General features: G+C 45.5%; 1 protein-coding gene across 1 annotated transcript in view; it reads left to right on the plus strand.

Moving 5' to 3' along the window:
- LOC132494777 (polyadenylate-binding protein 1-like) overlaps positions 1–14,694 on the plus strand; it is a 34,061-nt gene extending 19,367 nt beyond the window's left edge. The window contains exons 2-5 of the mRNA XM_060105968.1: positions 12,159–12,212; positions 13,172–13,325; positions 14,195–14,344; positions 14,519–14,694. Of these exons, the coding sequence (XP_059961951.1) occupies positions 12,159–12,212; positions 13,172–13,325; positions 14,195–14,344; positions 14,519–14,694 (534 nt within the window). The remainder of the gene's footprint in view (positions 1–12,158; positions 12,213–13,171; positions 13,326–14,194; positions 14,345–14,518) is intronic.
- Positions 14,695–16,459: the final 1,765 nt, after the last annotated feature.

The raw sequence follows: 16,459 nt of genomic DNA on the forward strand, positions 1-16,459 counted from the left end.
GCAGGCCATTTGTGACCATTTGGAAGAGAAAGAATATTCCACTTGTCCATTATTCACTACTGGCACAGTAACAATGAGGAAGCGCCTGTGGCCACCTTTCAGTATCCCTGACAAAGCGAAGGCAGTGAGGCCAGCGGGCTGCAGGCAGGAGTCGGTGTGTGTTATTTGCCCAGTGGAGCTGACAGAGGCTGAGAAATATTGGAGCAGGAGGAAAAGTGCTTTGCACCAAATTACTTTTTATTCCTCACTTAATAAAAACTTCCTGGGTCATCTTCAGTTAACGAGGTTGGATTCATCATTCATAGGTCATAAATGTGTGCACAGGATAATTGTGATGATGTGCTGGGATTAAGGGAATTCAGAGGGAAAAGAATGTCTACACAGAGTGACTAATCCAACCGCGGGGGGTCTGCTCACCTATAGGATTATAACAACAGTCCACGAATAAGCCAGGGAATGGAATCAACATCCAGTGTCTCCCAGAAAGAAAAGGATTATAATGGTTTTAAAGACAGAGTTTATAAACGTTCTGTTCCAAAATACTCATTTTATAGGTTGGGAAACTGAGGCCCAAAGAAAAGTGATTTGCCAACTAAATCAGTGTGGACCCAGAACAAGAAATGTTTTCCCACTTGCAGCAGGAAGTCTAAAAATGATAGAGAGATGAGAGAGCTCTGTAGGGGATCTGCAGTACCTGCTCCACGCACATCTCTGCCAGAGGAACTAGGGGGCGGCTCCTCCTGGGAAAGAGGAGCACAGGACACACAGAAGCCCAGCCATAGTCAAAGGGAAGGGAAGAGTTCAAGTGCAGCAGGGTCTATACTCTGCCGATTGCCCTCTGGACCCACATCAATGCCCTCTTCTCCCCACAACTGGAGAGAATCGTCAGAATCTGGAGAGAGAAGGTAGTAACCAAAAATCTAACAGATTTATTGAGCACTTTACATACATTTTCTTATTCAACCTCACCAAAGCCCGTTTTATAGATGAGGAAACTGAAACATCCAGAAAGATGTTAAGCAACTTGCCCAGGGTCTTGATCAGGGCTCCGGCTCACAACCTCTATTACACGCTGCTCTGCTGCTGAAGTAACCTCTGGGCGACAGGCTAAAGCTGCCTAGTGCAAGCATGGCCACAAGCATTCTCCTCCCTCCAGCCCACTCCAGGAAATTCTGATTGCCAACTCAATTCCCTTGTCCCTCGTTTGCCCTCAGAGGGAAAGATTATTTTCTCTTGCATTTGAGAACAGGCAGGGTCTGCCTGGATCTGGAGGGGGAATGAAAGGAAGGACAATCTTACAATGAGCTACAAAATAAAGAAGAGTAAAGAAAGGAGAGGGATGAGAGAAGGAAAGACAGACGGGTCTAGTAACAGGAGTCGGTGGTGAATGAGAGGCTCCAGGCCTCTCATAGGTAGGAGGCAAGAGAAATGAGGACTGGATCTGAGAAGTGCTGCTGGGGATTAATGTTCTTCAGGAGATAGAAGCAAAGCATGGAGTTCCTTGCATATTACAGGATGGCTATCAAACTGTACTTCTGTAAATGTAACCCCATTCTAGAACTAAATAACAATTTGAATGCCCCACAAATTGGAGACCACAGGGTACAGTTTCAATAGGTTTATATCTATCAAGAAACAGGGAGAAGCATCCTCACGTCCAAACATGTTTCACACACTGGGGTAGGAGGCAACTTTCCAGGAATATGGCAGGCCTCGTGGCAAAGGCCCCCAACCTCCAAAGGATAGAAGAGTGCTTCTGCAAACCAGAAACCTGGAAGTCCAACCTCTAGCACAAGAAAGGAGAAAATGGTAGAAGCTAAAAGGCCACCAAGAGCACTGCTAAGAACACATGGACAGTGTCTCCAGAGACTTCCTGAACTAGCATGAAGATGTGAGGAAGTGTATATTTGCAGCAATTTTATTCACGTCAGAGGCAGAGAAAAGGTGTTGGCTCTGTTCTCATGATGCTAAGGTACCTCCAGTTTGGGGAAACCTGAGAAAATATAGATTATATACTCTATCTCCATTGGAAAGTTTAGAAAAATAGAAACCAGAAATCGGTAATATATTTAAATGACACATATTAACTTCAAGGACATGTAGCAAGACAGATGTGTCAGGCTTCCCTGGTGGCGCAGTGGTTGAGAGTCCGCCTGCCGATGCAGGGGACACGGGTTCGTGCCCCGGTCCGGGAAGATCCCACATACCGCGGAGCGGCTGGGCCCGTGAGCCATGGCCGCCGAGCCTGCGCGTCCGGAGCCTGTGCTCCGCAACGGGAGAGGCCACAACAGTGAGAGGCCCGCATACTGCAAAAAAAGAAAAAAAAGACAGATGTGTCCACTAGGGAAGTGGAAATTTCAGTCTGGGCTCTGAAATAGCGAGAGAGCCTGAGATGATGCAGGAGATGATGCAGGAGTCCTGCAGGCTGCGAGGGATCACAGGGAGAAAAGGTGTGCAGAGGTCTGAAGCTTCACCACACCCAGCTTCCCTGTTGCTTAGCAACCCCCCTCCTGGAGATTAAGCAGTGAGTCTTTCAGAACTCTGCAGTGAGCTCTTCGTTGTAAGTAACAAAATTGTATCTGAGTCACCAAAGAGTTACTTCAGCTTTCAGAGGTGACAAGCTCATTACCAGAGGCAGTCAGTTACCAAGGTTTATCAGACTTCACTATGAGCTGCCCTGAGGTATTCCAGAAAAACCGGAGACAGCCCCCGTCAATCCCTGATGAGTTCACTACCTCGGCAACACATTCTCATACGTGTAAAGTTACTGAGAAGAAGTACAACCACCTCTAAGTGTATTTTTTAAATTATATCTTTGTCTCTTTATCTGCAGTTAAAAGTTGGATTCGTTTTCTAATTCTGCATAACAAATTATTATAAGTTTATCGGCTTAAAACAAAACAAATGTATCGTCTCAGTTTTCTGTGGGTCAATGTCTGGGTTAGCTGGATCCTTTGCTCAGGATCTCACCAAGCTGAAGTCAAGGTGTCAGCCAAGGCTGCAGTCACATCTGAGGCTTGTAGTTCTCTTCCAAACTCTTTAATTGTTGGCAGAATTCATCACCTTGTAGTTGTATGGCTGAAGTCCCTGATTCCTTGCTTCTGTCAGCAAGGGATCACTCTCCAGAACTGGAGGCCACCCTCAGGTCCTAGCCATATGGCTCTCTTTTCTCAAAATATGGCAGGTTTCTTCTTCAAGGCTGTAGGAGTATCTTTTTTGGAAAGGCCCAATCCCTCTATTAACGGCTCATCTGAATAAGTCAGGTCCATCCAAGATAATCTCCATTGCATTAACTAAAAGTCAATTTGATTAATAACCCAATTATTAGAGTTATGGCCCATAATATTCACAGGTCTCACCAACCCTCAAAGGGAGAAGATTACATAGGGCATGCACATTGCAAGGAAGGAATGAATCTTAGTGGCCATCTTAGACTTCCAAATAGCACACAATCAAGATCTAAAGTAGGTAAAACAAAAATCAGAGGAACAAGCATACTATTTGAACTTAAATTTAGACTTTTTTTTTTTTGTGGTACGTGGGCCTCTCACTGCCGTGGCCTCCCCCGTTGCGGAGCACAGGCCCCGGACGCGCGGACCCAGCAGCCATGGCTCACGGGCCCAGCCGCCCCGCGGCACGCGGGATCCTCCCGGACCGGGGCACGAACACGCGTCCCCTGCATCGGCAGGCGGACTCCCAACCACTGCGCCACGAGGGAAGCCCTTAAATTTAGACTTTTAACAACTAAAATATACAATTAAACATAAACTGGTTTTGAGGAGTGGACCTGGGCAGGGAGAGAGACTTACTTTTCATCATATGTTTTTATGTACTCTTTCAGTATTATTTTATATTACACAAGAAATAATGTTACAGTAGAAAAATTAGAAACCACAGACAGGGGTGGTGGAAAAAAATCTCACCTTCCCAGGCTCACTTTTTCTTCTCTTAAGTGTTCAAGTTACTTTGATTCTTTGGACTTATTCTCTTCTTTCTATACCTGCTCTCCCTGCATGATCTCACCCATTCCTGTGGCTTCAACTATCTTCTATATGTTGATGATTCTCAAATATATATTTATAGCCCTGGCCTCTCTTTTGAGTTCCATACACGTTTTTAATTCTTCCTACGTATGTCCAACTACTTAACTAACCAGCATCACAAACCTAATTAGTCCAAATTTTAATTTATTATTTGCTACCACCATACCTTCTCCTTCTTTTATTTCTTGTACCAGTTGATAACTATTCACTCCGTCTCTCAAACTATAAATTTTGGAGTCATCTGTCACACCTGCCTATCACTCGTGGTCACCAAGTCCTCTTGAGTATAATCAGACTAGTTCCACATCCAGCAAGATCTCACCATCACCACTGCCACACCGTGGCCAAGCCTCATTTCTTTTAACTGATTTCCATCTACCAACCTTCCACCTACTAATCTCTCCTCCAGGCTCCTAAGGGTCATCTCCCTAAAAACCAAATGTGATTATGCCCCTCCTTGGTTGAAAGCTCTCCTTCTCCCCAATTTCCTTAAGGATAAGCCCAACCCAAATCTCCTCCTCATCTCCATTTGCTTCTCATCCCTCCTCTGTCACTCCTTCTCATCTCTCTCCCATGCAAACACAGTCTATCTTCTAGTCATACTGAATTTCTAAATGTGTGAAAACACACAGGACTGTCAAAGGGCAGGTATATTCATAAAATGGCGAGAGGTCTGCTATAGGAAGGGGCAGTGTGCAAGAAGGTGAGAGGGAGAAGGACCAGGGAAGAGACAAGAGTGGATGCTTATAGGCCAGAACATTTTAGGAAGAAAGGACAGCGTGTGTAAAATCCTGTAATTATAAAGGAACACGGCATATTTACCTAAGTGTATTTTTAATTAAGTTATATGTTCTGGAAGTACATTTGATTATTCATCTGTTTGTGTGCACATATGTTCTCATGTCCATTTAATGTAAAGAAATTCAACTTCTTTGCCCTGCAAAGAAACACCTATGGCAAAGGGAAAACAGTCAGCCAACATCCTGGGATTGGGGTGTAACAAAATATCGTGTGACCCAATCAGGCTATTATCCCCCATGCAAAGACATTCACTGTAGAAATAGTCATTAATTTCAGTATGGAATGCAGTATTTGGAAGGAAAAGAGGTGACATGTCAACCCCAGCATCCCAAAACAGGAGGTTAAGGCAACCTGAAGTAGACCCTCTCCAACCAAGCTTTAGTGACAAGGAAGGCCACCTGGGTTCCACATATAAAAATTACTGGTACATACTGGAATGTCTAGACTGGATTCAAAGAGACAGGGTTTGAGCAGTGAGTTGGCAGAACAGAGCCTATAGATGGTACTATAACAGTCCCCAGTTCCATGTCTTTGCCCTGGGAATGATGACAGGGCACATGGTGTAACATGAAGGAGTACTAATGATCACAGGTGACACCTTTGGAGCGAGGCCACCCTTTCTCCACTGCTGCTCTGAGTAGTGGGCACAGCAAATTGACTCTGCTGAGCACCCCACACACACACACACACGTGGGCAGCAGGAAACGGGAGGCTACTAGAACACTAGTGTTCCCACCTGGAGGTGGGAAACAGATGGACATGCCTCTTGGAAGAGTGTTGGCCCAACTCATCCCAGAGTTCTAGAAGAAAATCAAGGGAAGGAGGCATCCCAAACTGGAAACCTCCTCATGCACTATTCTAACCTGGTCCTCATGCACTACTCTAACCTGGTCAAGCTGGTTTTAATTTCAAGAATTAAGGAGCGGTATTGCCAGTATGGTGGCGTAGGACACCCCAGCTTCCATCCCCACAAAGCAAAACAATTAGATAGCTATCTATGAATGAAAATAGCAGTAAGAGAGCTCAGGCGCCTGCCTAAGATGCTTCAGTGACACAGTGGACAAAAACCTGAGAATAATAGCACAAAAAGGGTAGCAAGAAGAGTTTCATTTTACCTGCATCATCCCATCCCCCAGGCCAGCACTGCTCAGCACCAAAGGGGAACACCATGGCCCAAGAGAGAGTCCCTCACTGGGAAAAGGAGAGCATGGTGAGAAACTAGCTTCCCAAGCCTCTCAGTCCACTGCACAAAGGACCTTTTTGGTTTCCCCCCATGCACAGGTCAGCAAATCTGAGACACCTGGAGACAACTAGGAAGAAGGGCAGGCTCTACCAGTACTCCATGCGGTGGGAGCTACCATGTTCCCAGTGGCCCGCAAGGCAAAGGACCCCAACAGCTATCGCCACTGAGGAAATCAACACCAGCACAGCTGCCAAGGATTCCTTACAGCTTTCTCTGCTGAGGGCCCCTAAGGTTTTTGCCTTTGTAGAGTCCAGCTGCCTGAGTCGCTTCCCACGTTCACCCACCAAGATCACCACCACCTGAACTGCCCTAGTTAGAGCCTATGAAGTGCCCAGTCCCAGGATCCTGCAGGGCCACCCTGCCTGCAGTCAGCCCTGGACCCTGCGGCTGCATACAGGCACAATGCCAGGTCACCAGTGCTGCCCCCTACCGCCATGCATACAGAAGAAGACACAATAAATGGAAAGATATTCCATGTTTGTGAATTGGAAGAGTTAATATTGTTGAAATGTCCAGTCTACCCAAAGTGATCTATAGAGTCTATGCAATCCCTACCAAAATTCCAGTGGCATTTTTCATAGATATATTTTTTTAAATCCCAACACTTGTATGGAACCACAAAAACCTCAAATAGTTAAAGCCATCTTGAGCAAGAAGAACAAAGCTTGAGGCATCAGAGTTCCAGATTTTGGACTATGTTACAAAGCTATAGTAATCAAAACAGTATGGTATTTATTTGCGAACAAGACTACAACATGGATTTGCTGCTTTAAAAATTAGTTTGACACTTGGAGAGGAAGGTCTTAGAAAAAAAAAAACAGCATGGTACTGACATAAAAGACAGATCAATGGAACAGAAAAGACAGTCCAGAAATAAACCCACACATACAAGGTCAACTAATTTTCCACAAAGGTGCCAAGAATATACAATAGGGAAAGGAGAGTCTCTTTAATACATGACCATTGGTGGGAGTGTAAATTGTACAGCCACTGTGGAAAACAGCAGAGGTTCTTCAAAAAATTATAAATAGAGCTACCATATGATCCAGCAATCCCAGTTCTGGATATATATCTAAATGAAATAAAATCACTATGTCAGAGAGATAGCTGCACTTTCGTGTTCATTGCAGCATTATTTACAGTAGCCAAGATATGGAAACAACCTAAGTGTCCATCAATAGATGAACAGATAAAGAAGATATTTGTGTATATACACACACACACACACACACACACACACACACACACACGATGGAATACTATTCAGCCCTTAAAAAGAAGGATATCATGCCATTTGTGACAACATGGATGAACCTGGAGAACATTATGTTAAGTGAAGTAAGCCAGACACAGACAAATATCACATGATCTCACACATGTGTGAAATCTAAAAAAGTCAAACTCATGATAACAGAGAGTAGAACAGTGGTTACTGGAGACTTACTGGGGGAGGGAGGGAGACACAGTGGTGGAAGAAAAGGGGAGATACTGATCAAAGAGTATAAACTTTCAGTTATAAGATAAATTCTGGATACATAATATATACATGGTGAATATGTTAAGTAGTTTAATTGAGGTAATCATTTCACAATATATACATATGTCAAAACATCCACTGTACACTTTAAAGAATACAATTTGTATTTGTTAAAAATAAATAAGGGCCTCCCTGGTGGCGCAAGTGGTTGAGAGTCCGCCTGCCGATGCAGGGGATACGGGTTCGTGCCCCGGTCTGGGAGGATCCCATATGCCGCGGAGCGGCTGGGCCCGTGAGCCATGGCCGCTGAGCCTGTGCGTCCGGAGCCTGCGCGTCCGGAGCCTGTGCTCCGCGACGGGGGAGGCCACAGCAGTGAGAGGCCCGCATACCGCAAAAAATAAATAAATAAATAAACAAATAAATAAAAGTTTTAAAAAGCAAAACAAACATTCATATGCCACCTTTCACTTACAAGTTAAAGACTGCACATGTGATGACAACACCCTTATAAGGAGAGTTTAATGTAGAGTTGGCAGCTGGACTAACATTAGGTAGGACCAGTATCACCTGACAACATGCAGATTCATTGGTTGGCCCATACATGATGTTAGTCCAGTTGACAACTGTACATCCAGCATACGTTCATTAAACACGGTGGGGGTGAGAGGGCACAATGAGATACAGCCAAGACTGAAGAATATGCTAAATCTGGGCCAACATTGAGTATGAAAAAAACTTGGTTTGCAAGAATTCCTGTAATGCTGGAATATTACTCAGCCATAAAAAATGAAATAATGCCATTGGCAGCAACATGGATGGACCTAGAGATTATCATACTAAGTGAAGTAAATCAGAGAGGGAAGGACAAATATCATATGATATCACTTACATGTGGAATCTAAAAGAAACAATACAAATGAACTTATTTACAAAACAGAAATAGACTCACAGTCATAGAAAACAAACTTATGGTTACTGAAGGGGAAAAGGGGAGGGAGAGATAAATTAGGAGTTTGGGATTAACAGATAAACACTACTATACATAAAATAGATAAGTAACAAGGATTTACTGTATAGCACAGAGAACTCTACTTAATATCTTGTAATAACCTATAATGGACAAGAGTCTGAAAAAGAATATATATATAACTGAATCACTTTGCTGTACACCTGAAACTAACACTACATTGTAAATGAACTATACTTCAATACAAATAATAATAATAAAAAGAATTCCTGTAATAAAGAAGATGTAGAATAGAATTAACAATACCTGTAGGTTAATGTCTTGAGGGGGGGACTTTTCAGTTATTTTTGCTACTGTTTATTTCATAAATAAATCTTTTTTCCCCCATATTCACTTTGTCTAGAACTGTTTACTTGAGAATATTAATGCATTATAGTAAAAGGACAAGAACTTGATGTTTTTTATAACTCACCGAAATGTGTCTCATTCTTTTCCTTACGAGAAAATTAATTTTAAGTGTTTTTTAATTACCTGCTTTCTTTCATGAAACTGAGCATCATGTAAACTAAGAGACAGGTCCACTATACAGACTATTAACGTACAGGCCGTCCCCAACTTATAAATGGGGTGAGTTCTCACAGTTTCTTAATAAGTCAGATGTTGAGAATTCAGAGTATTTTTTTTTTCCCATGAAGATTTGTTACACGGAATGGAAGTTTTCTAGAACCAATAAAAATCTTTCTACCCCATTAATGCTGATGAATTTTATTCCTAGAGCAGTTATTCTCGAAGTGTGGTCCACAGACCCTACAAAACCACTGAGACACTTTCAAGGAGTCCTCGGGTCAAAAATATTTTCACAATCACACGGAGACGTTATTTACCTTTTCACTGTGTCAATGTTTACGCTGATGGTCCCAAAGCAATGGTAGACAAAAACAACTGATGCCTTTGCCCAAACCAAGGCGAGGGCACTGAACTAGTAGCTTTTACTTCCTTCATCAGCACTCACATGTAGTATAACAAAAATGCCACTTTCACTTAAGAATGACCATGATGAAGCAGTAAACGTTGTTCACTGTAGTAAGTCACAACTCTGAGGGACATCTTTTTAATATTCTGTAAAACAAAATGGGAAGTATGCAGAAAGCACTTCTGCTGCATACCAAAGTACAACAGTTGTTTCCAGGAAGAAAAAACAAACTGTGTGATTGTTCAAGATGCAAATGAGCTAGCCACTTTTTTCATGGAATACCACTGTTTCTTAAAAAGCCAACGGGCAAACGGTGGTTATTCAGACTTGGGCATCCAGCAGATACTTTAGCTTACTATTTACTCTTTATAAGTTAACTTTCAGCTTCCTTCATCCCTGCTGAGACAATCTGAAAAGTCCATAAAATAATCCACACACACACACAAAAGTCCATAAATAATCTTAATCCAGAATATCTATTTAGTCAAGAGGTGGCTGCTCCAGTAAAATACCATAATGGAGGAACTGAGAACCAATGGTCTCTGAGCGTGTCAAGCTTGGAGCAGCTGCTAAAATTAGTCAAACAAGGGAGAGAGAGCTCATCATCTTTGTCAGTGGCCCTGACACGGGAGAAACCCCTTTTCTTCCCCACCGCAGCAAGCAGGGAAAGGAACACCTCTGCTTAACTCTGGGAGAAACCATCTGCTATGATTAAGATAGCTCTAGACCACTAGCCCACCCTGTCTCCTAACCCAGCACAGGATCTGATAAGACCTGAGGACCAGTCATCCAAGCCCAGAGCACCTGGGCACCTGGAGGGGGTTAGGGACAAGACCAAAACTTTGGCCAGGAAAGTTCTGAGAAACATGGGGCCCAGCATGTTTGTTCAGTATCTGTTCCATATATGAGCTGAAGAACCAGAAACAGAAACTGGGGAGGTCTAGCCAGAGAAACAAACTTTGATAGAGGCAAAAACAAAGATTCTGCTCATGGCCAGCGGAAGCCACTGATAGGATTCAAATAGAATCCAGAAGGCAAAAATCAGGCAAGCAAGCACAATTATTTGTTAAATTACAGGGGTACTTCAAGATAGCAGGGGTCCAGTGGTGAACAGACACAAACACTGCCCTCACAGACTTAGAATATAAAAAAGACAAATCTAAAACGTGTAACTACAAATAGGGTAAACACAGGGAAATAGGGAAGGTTGTGATAGCATACAAAGGCTTTAGCCCAATTCGGGGGATTAAGGAAGACTCTTCTGAGGAAGTGATATTTAAACTAAGATGAAGGCCAAAACAGAGATTAACTAACAAGGAAGCCCTGACAACCTGACCATCACAGACACCAGTTCCACACACCAGCCTGAAAGCAGAGGCATCGAACTGGAGCTTTATTAGAGAAGAGAATCCTTTAATGTTGATGACATGCTTGCTCCTGATTGAACCTCTAGACTTTGCTCAGAGACAGACATCAGTCTTGTAGGGCTGGGTCTCTGGGAGCCTTCAGGGGAGACATGAGAAAGTCACACGTCAGAGAAGCAAGTCCGGGAGCCAACAGGAAGCCAGTCCCAGGAAGATCTTAATGGCTATCAGGGATTCCACAGGGATTGGTACAAGCCTGTACTTGGCAAGTGGGGAAGGGGTGTTTTTTTGAGGTTTAAAGTTTCCCCAAACAAAAAGGGTCTCCCCAAAAAACAAGAAGCAGTTAGAATCAACTCAGTAGAGAAGTATGTGTAGAAAACAATGCACCTCATGAGAAGTTGTCATGATGGTTTGGTTTTCTCATGTTCTTATTTTTTAATCCAAGTAACATGAAATTGGCTACACACACACACACACACACACACACACACACAGTATCTTAATAAAAAATTAACTTCTGAACTATAGTTTAAAAAATGGCACAAATGAAAAATATAGAACTGAATGCAGTTAAAATTAAAATTCTGCTACTTCATTTTCTGCCTCTCGTATTTTATGTTTTTTTTTTAAAAAAAAAGTATATCCTGGAGATATAAAGCACAGTATAGTGAATAGAGACAAAAAAAAATATTGTATTCCCATCATCAAATTTGCTAAGAGATGAGATCTTAATTATTCTTACCACACACACAACACACAAAAATGACAATTATGTGGCATGGGAGAGGGGCTAATGCTACAAAGGCAATCAGAACACAGCAGATAAACGTATCAAATCAACATGTTGTACACCTTAATATACACAATGTTATATGTCATATATATTTCAAATAAATAAAGAAGTAAATAAATAAGGGAGAGGAGAGCTGTTCCCAAGTACAGCATGTTTCACACAGGCCCCCGCTGACCTAGCCTCCATCCTCTGTGGTCTGTTCATTCACTGCCCTGGAGTCTGACTTTTTTTTTTTTTTTTTTTTTTTTTTTCTTTGCGGTACGCGGGCCTCTCACTGTTGTGGCCTCTCCCGTGGCGGAGCACAGGCTCCGGACGCGCAGGCTCAGCGGCCATGGCTCACGGACCCAGCCGCTCCACGGCATGTGGGATCTTCCCAGACCGGGGCACGAACCCGTGTCCCCTGCATCGGCAGGCGGACTCTCAACCGCTGCGCCACCAGGGAAGCCCTGGAGTCTGACTTTTGATGGACTGACTCAACGTCCCCTCTTACCTTCCAGCTTCCTGTTGGGAGGCAGTGGCAGGAGACTGGAGGACAGGAGGGTGACTTCCAGGTATTTATCCTAGGACCCCAGGCTTTAGGGTCCTAGCATTTGTAGGGCAGCAGCTGTCCCGGGAGCCGCTCCCACCCCTTGCCTCACGCCCCCCGAGGGTTAGTGTCAGCACCCCCCTGTGCCAGCCCAGCATGGCTTCACTACCCCTTGTTAGCACCTCTGAAAGATGCTTGCACTTTGACAAAACATGCCTTCCTTACACCCTCCTCAGTTCCCTCACTTGAGTATACCAGACCCTGACCGGGACACCAGAAGACTTTATGACAAACTTCATAAGATTCTTGACAGCTAGGGATGGGGCACTGAGGTCGAAGAAAGCCAAGAGAGGAGCAAAGAAAGGACAGGAAAAGCAGTGGCTTCCCATCTCCTGGAGCCTCAGGGACTTCCCAGGTCTAAGGCTAAAAGAGAAAAATCAGATTCTTTCCGTAAGAAGAGAAAAGGAGGGAAAGGGCCAGCACAAGGAAATGAACCATAAGGCTACCGCCATTATTAAGAAGTTACTACGCACGCGGCACTGTGTTTCTCACGCTACTTGCAACAGCTCACATGGTTTCATAAAAGCCCATTTCCCAGATAAGAAAGTAAACCTAGGCAGGCTGCTTTACTTAGGAGCTGGGTGTAATGGCAATTAAGTCCATCTGCCTCAGGAGCATTAACCACAGGCCCTCCTGATATCATTACATCTGTGCCTGGGACTCTAAGAAGCTTGGCCTGACTTCCCTGTGATGAAAAGGATCAGGGCCTGCACGTCCTATAAACACTGTGCCAGCCGGCCGAACCTGCAGCTGCGTTGAATATCAACCTGCGGAGATGATTGCGTCAATGTTTGGACAGGCAGCTGGTCACCATTTCGTTTTCTTACACTTTTGTTTTAACCTTTGCTTTTTCCTGTAACTTCCTTGTTTCCTAAACAACCACCCCAGAAACCAAACCCATAACCATGAAACCTTATCTTACAGGGAATAAAGAGGAATGGGGATTTCCACACAAAGGCTGAGAATTCTAGGAATCCAGAGAAACTCAAGAGACCCACCTCAGCGATGGCCGCAAGAGAAGAAGCCTCTGAACCCTCCTCTCTGAAAAGGAGGACGCCTAAAAGCAGAACCCACAGGGGTGAGAGCGCTGAGCCCCACGTCAGGCTCCCCAGCCCAGGGGTCCGGCACTGGAGGAGGCGCCCCCAGGGCATGTGGCTTTGAAGGCCAGCGCGGCTTAACTGCCGGAGCCTGGCAGGACGGGGGGGAATAGAGGCTTCGGCTTCACTCTTAAAGGCACACACAAGGGCTTCCCTGGTGGCGCGGTGGTTAAGAATCCGCCTGCCAATGCAGGGGACATGGCTTCGAGCCCTGGTCCGGGAAGATGCCACATGCCGCGGAGCAACTAAGCCCGCGCGCCACGACTATTGCGCCTGCGCTCTCGAGCCCGCGAGCCACAATTACTGAAGCCCGCGCGCCTAGAGCCCGTGCTCTGCAACAAGAGAAGCCACTGCAGTGAGAAGCCGGCGCACCGCAACCAGAGAAAGCCCGCGTACAGCAACGAAGACCCAACGCAGCCAAAATAAATAAATAAACAAATTTATTTAAAGAAAAAAAAAGGCACACACATAATCCTCACAGGACCCAGGACCCAGGGAACCAACAGTAATTTGATAGGAGCCTGGGCCAGACCTACCTGCTGGTCTTGGACGGTCTCCTGGGGAGGCAGCGGCTGCAGCTGTGCCTCACCGCGGGGTGGGGCGAGGGGGAACACAGACGCCGGCGGCAGCCATAGTGGGGAATATTCAGCCGCGTCAACACCCCTGGTGGCTGATATCTTGGCCCTTTAGCACCCAAACCTGACCCCACCCAACAGCCTCCAGGCGCAGGTGCTGGCCCTGGACGCCTCAGGCCAAACAACCAACCGGGTGAGGACACCGCACCACCCGTCAGCAGATAGGCTGCCTAAAGACTAAAGAGCCCAGAGCCCCCTCGGGACGCGCCTCCTAGGCACGCCCCTAGACATAGGCAGCCTACCAGAGGGCCAGGACCTAGCTCCACCCACCAATAGGCGGCACCCACCTTTCCCGCCACGAAGTCTGCGCAAGCCTCTAGACCCGCCTCTAGACCTGTTATCAGAAGGCAGACGCCTGCAGCAAGGTAACTATGTTGCTAATCCCGCAATGCAGGCCAGACCGTGCCCTGGGACCAGCTGGGCCACGGCCCTGCCCACTAGCTGTGCCGACCCCCATACCTGACTGTGTCAGGAGCCGGCCCTCCCCCTGCCCCCACCAACAGTGATCTGAAAGAACTCTGGGATCCCTGGTCCTGCAGCCAGACCCCAGGAACCAGTTCTGCCTGCCAGTAGTCTGGCACCAACCCCAGGATCTGGCTTCACCTCCCAGTGGGTGGGCCACAGCCCCAGAGTCTTTGGGACCCTGACTCTGCCCACCAGCGAGCCAGCGTTAACCCTGGGGTCCCCTAGGATTCTGCAACCAGCCAACTCTTGACCAGGTCTCACTAAACAGCAGCCGGCAGCATCCGCCCAAGGGAGAGCCTAGCAACCCACCAGGCTAGGGGCTAACCAAGCCTACGAGACCACACACAGAGTCAGCCCACCACAATAGAAGGAGGCATGCAGCCCTCTCCGGGGGAACCCGTAGACCATTTAGCTTAGGTCTTAGACCAGAGAGGAGTGCACTGCTGGGACGCATAGGACGTCTCCTACGGAGGGCCACTTCTCCAAGGTCGAGAAACGTAACTAACCTACCACATACATAAAAATACAAACCACCTTTGACAAAATGAAGCGGCACAGGAATACGTTCCAGACAAAGGAACGAGATAAAACCCCAGAAGAAGAACTAAGTGAAGGGGAGATCAGCAGCCTACGTGAGAAAGTGTTCAGGGTAATGATAGTAAAGATGATCAGAGAACTCGGGAGGAGGATGGGTGGGCAGAGTCAGAAGTTTTTAACAAAGAGTTAAAAAATATAAAGAACAACCGAGTGTGACACCCTTCTGAGCCCGGGGCCTCATGTGAGTGCACAGGTGGCCGGCCCACGAAGCTGGCCCTGTTTCCTGCAAAGCTTCTTACCCGACAATGGAAATCGATTTCTGTTGATCAAATAAACATGCAAAAAAAAAAAAAATCAGAAGGTAAGACTACAGAGAAAGGATGATTGGCACAATCAAAAATCATATGGAGGGCTTCCCTGGTGGCGCAGTGGTTGAGAGTCTGCCTGCTAATGCAGGGGACACGGGTTCGAGCCCTGGTCTGGGAGGATCCCACATGCTGCGGAGCGGCTGGGCCCGTGAGCCATGGCTGCTGAGCCTGCGCCTCCGGAGCCTGTGCTCTGCAATGGGAGAGGCCACAACAGTGAGAGGCCCGCGCACCGCGATGAAGAGTGGCCCCCGCTTGCCGCAGCTAGAGAAAGCCCTCGCACAGAAACGAAGACCCAACACAGCAAAAATAAAATAAATAAATAAATTCCTACCCCCCCAACATCTAAAAAAAAAAAAAAAAAAAATCATATGGAATATAACAATGCTACCATATTGTGTGTATGGGAAGCAGCAGCCCATACGCAGATTCAAGAGCTTATGACAATCAGCCTTAAATCTAAAGTTCTCTGTCACAACGAGGACCTCCCGAAACCAGCCACCAGGGCCTTTGCTGGAAAATGTTCTCTCTGCCCATTAATCTCGGGACCAGCACAGCTGCGGTTTCCAGGAAACAATGGAGACCCTGATGCAGCCACATCCCCCAGAAAACAGTCATTTAAATGGACCTCTGTTGTCTAAAAGTCAATTAGCAAAAGAAAACAATGTTAATCAACAAATTCTAGCACTTAAAACTCGCCTCGAGTTTGCCTAAATGTTGATAAATTGTTATAATTTTGCACAGTAAAGGCCAAGTTATCATTTGTTTCCATCTGCTCATAAGAAATGAGTTTAATCTCTAAATATTAATGAAAAGTGTTCATTTATAACTGAGGAACTTTTTAGCTTTCTAGATATTACCGTCACTAATATAAATTTATCAGAAATGTGGCAGCAAAGTCAAATCACAAACCAATAGAAGATTTCACTAATTGCAAAATCAAATCTGGCTCAATACCAGGTTTGGGCCAGAGCCCACTAATTTTCCCCAGTGCAGTCTGCATAGCAAAGGAAGGCGCTTCAATCCTGTTACTTCAATCATGCAGTCAAATTAAATCATTTATCCTCAAAGCACTCACTCCCTGTAATAGGCTCTTATTGTTTTTGTTCCCTT

The sequence above is a fragment of the Mesoplodon densirostris genome, chromosome 8, assembly GCF_025265405.1.
Source record: "Mesoplodon densirostris isolate mMesDen1 chromosome 8, mMesDen1 primary haplotype, whole genome shotgun sequence".
NCBI classification, from domain to species: Eukaryota; Metazoa; Chordata; class Mammalia; order Artiodactyla; family Ziphiidae; genus Mesoplodon; species Mesoplodon densirostris.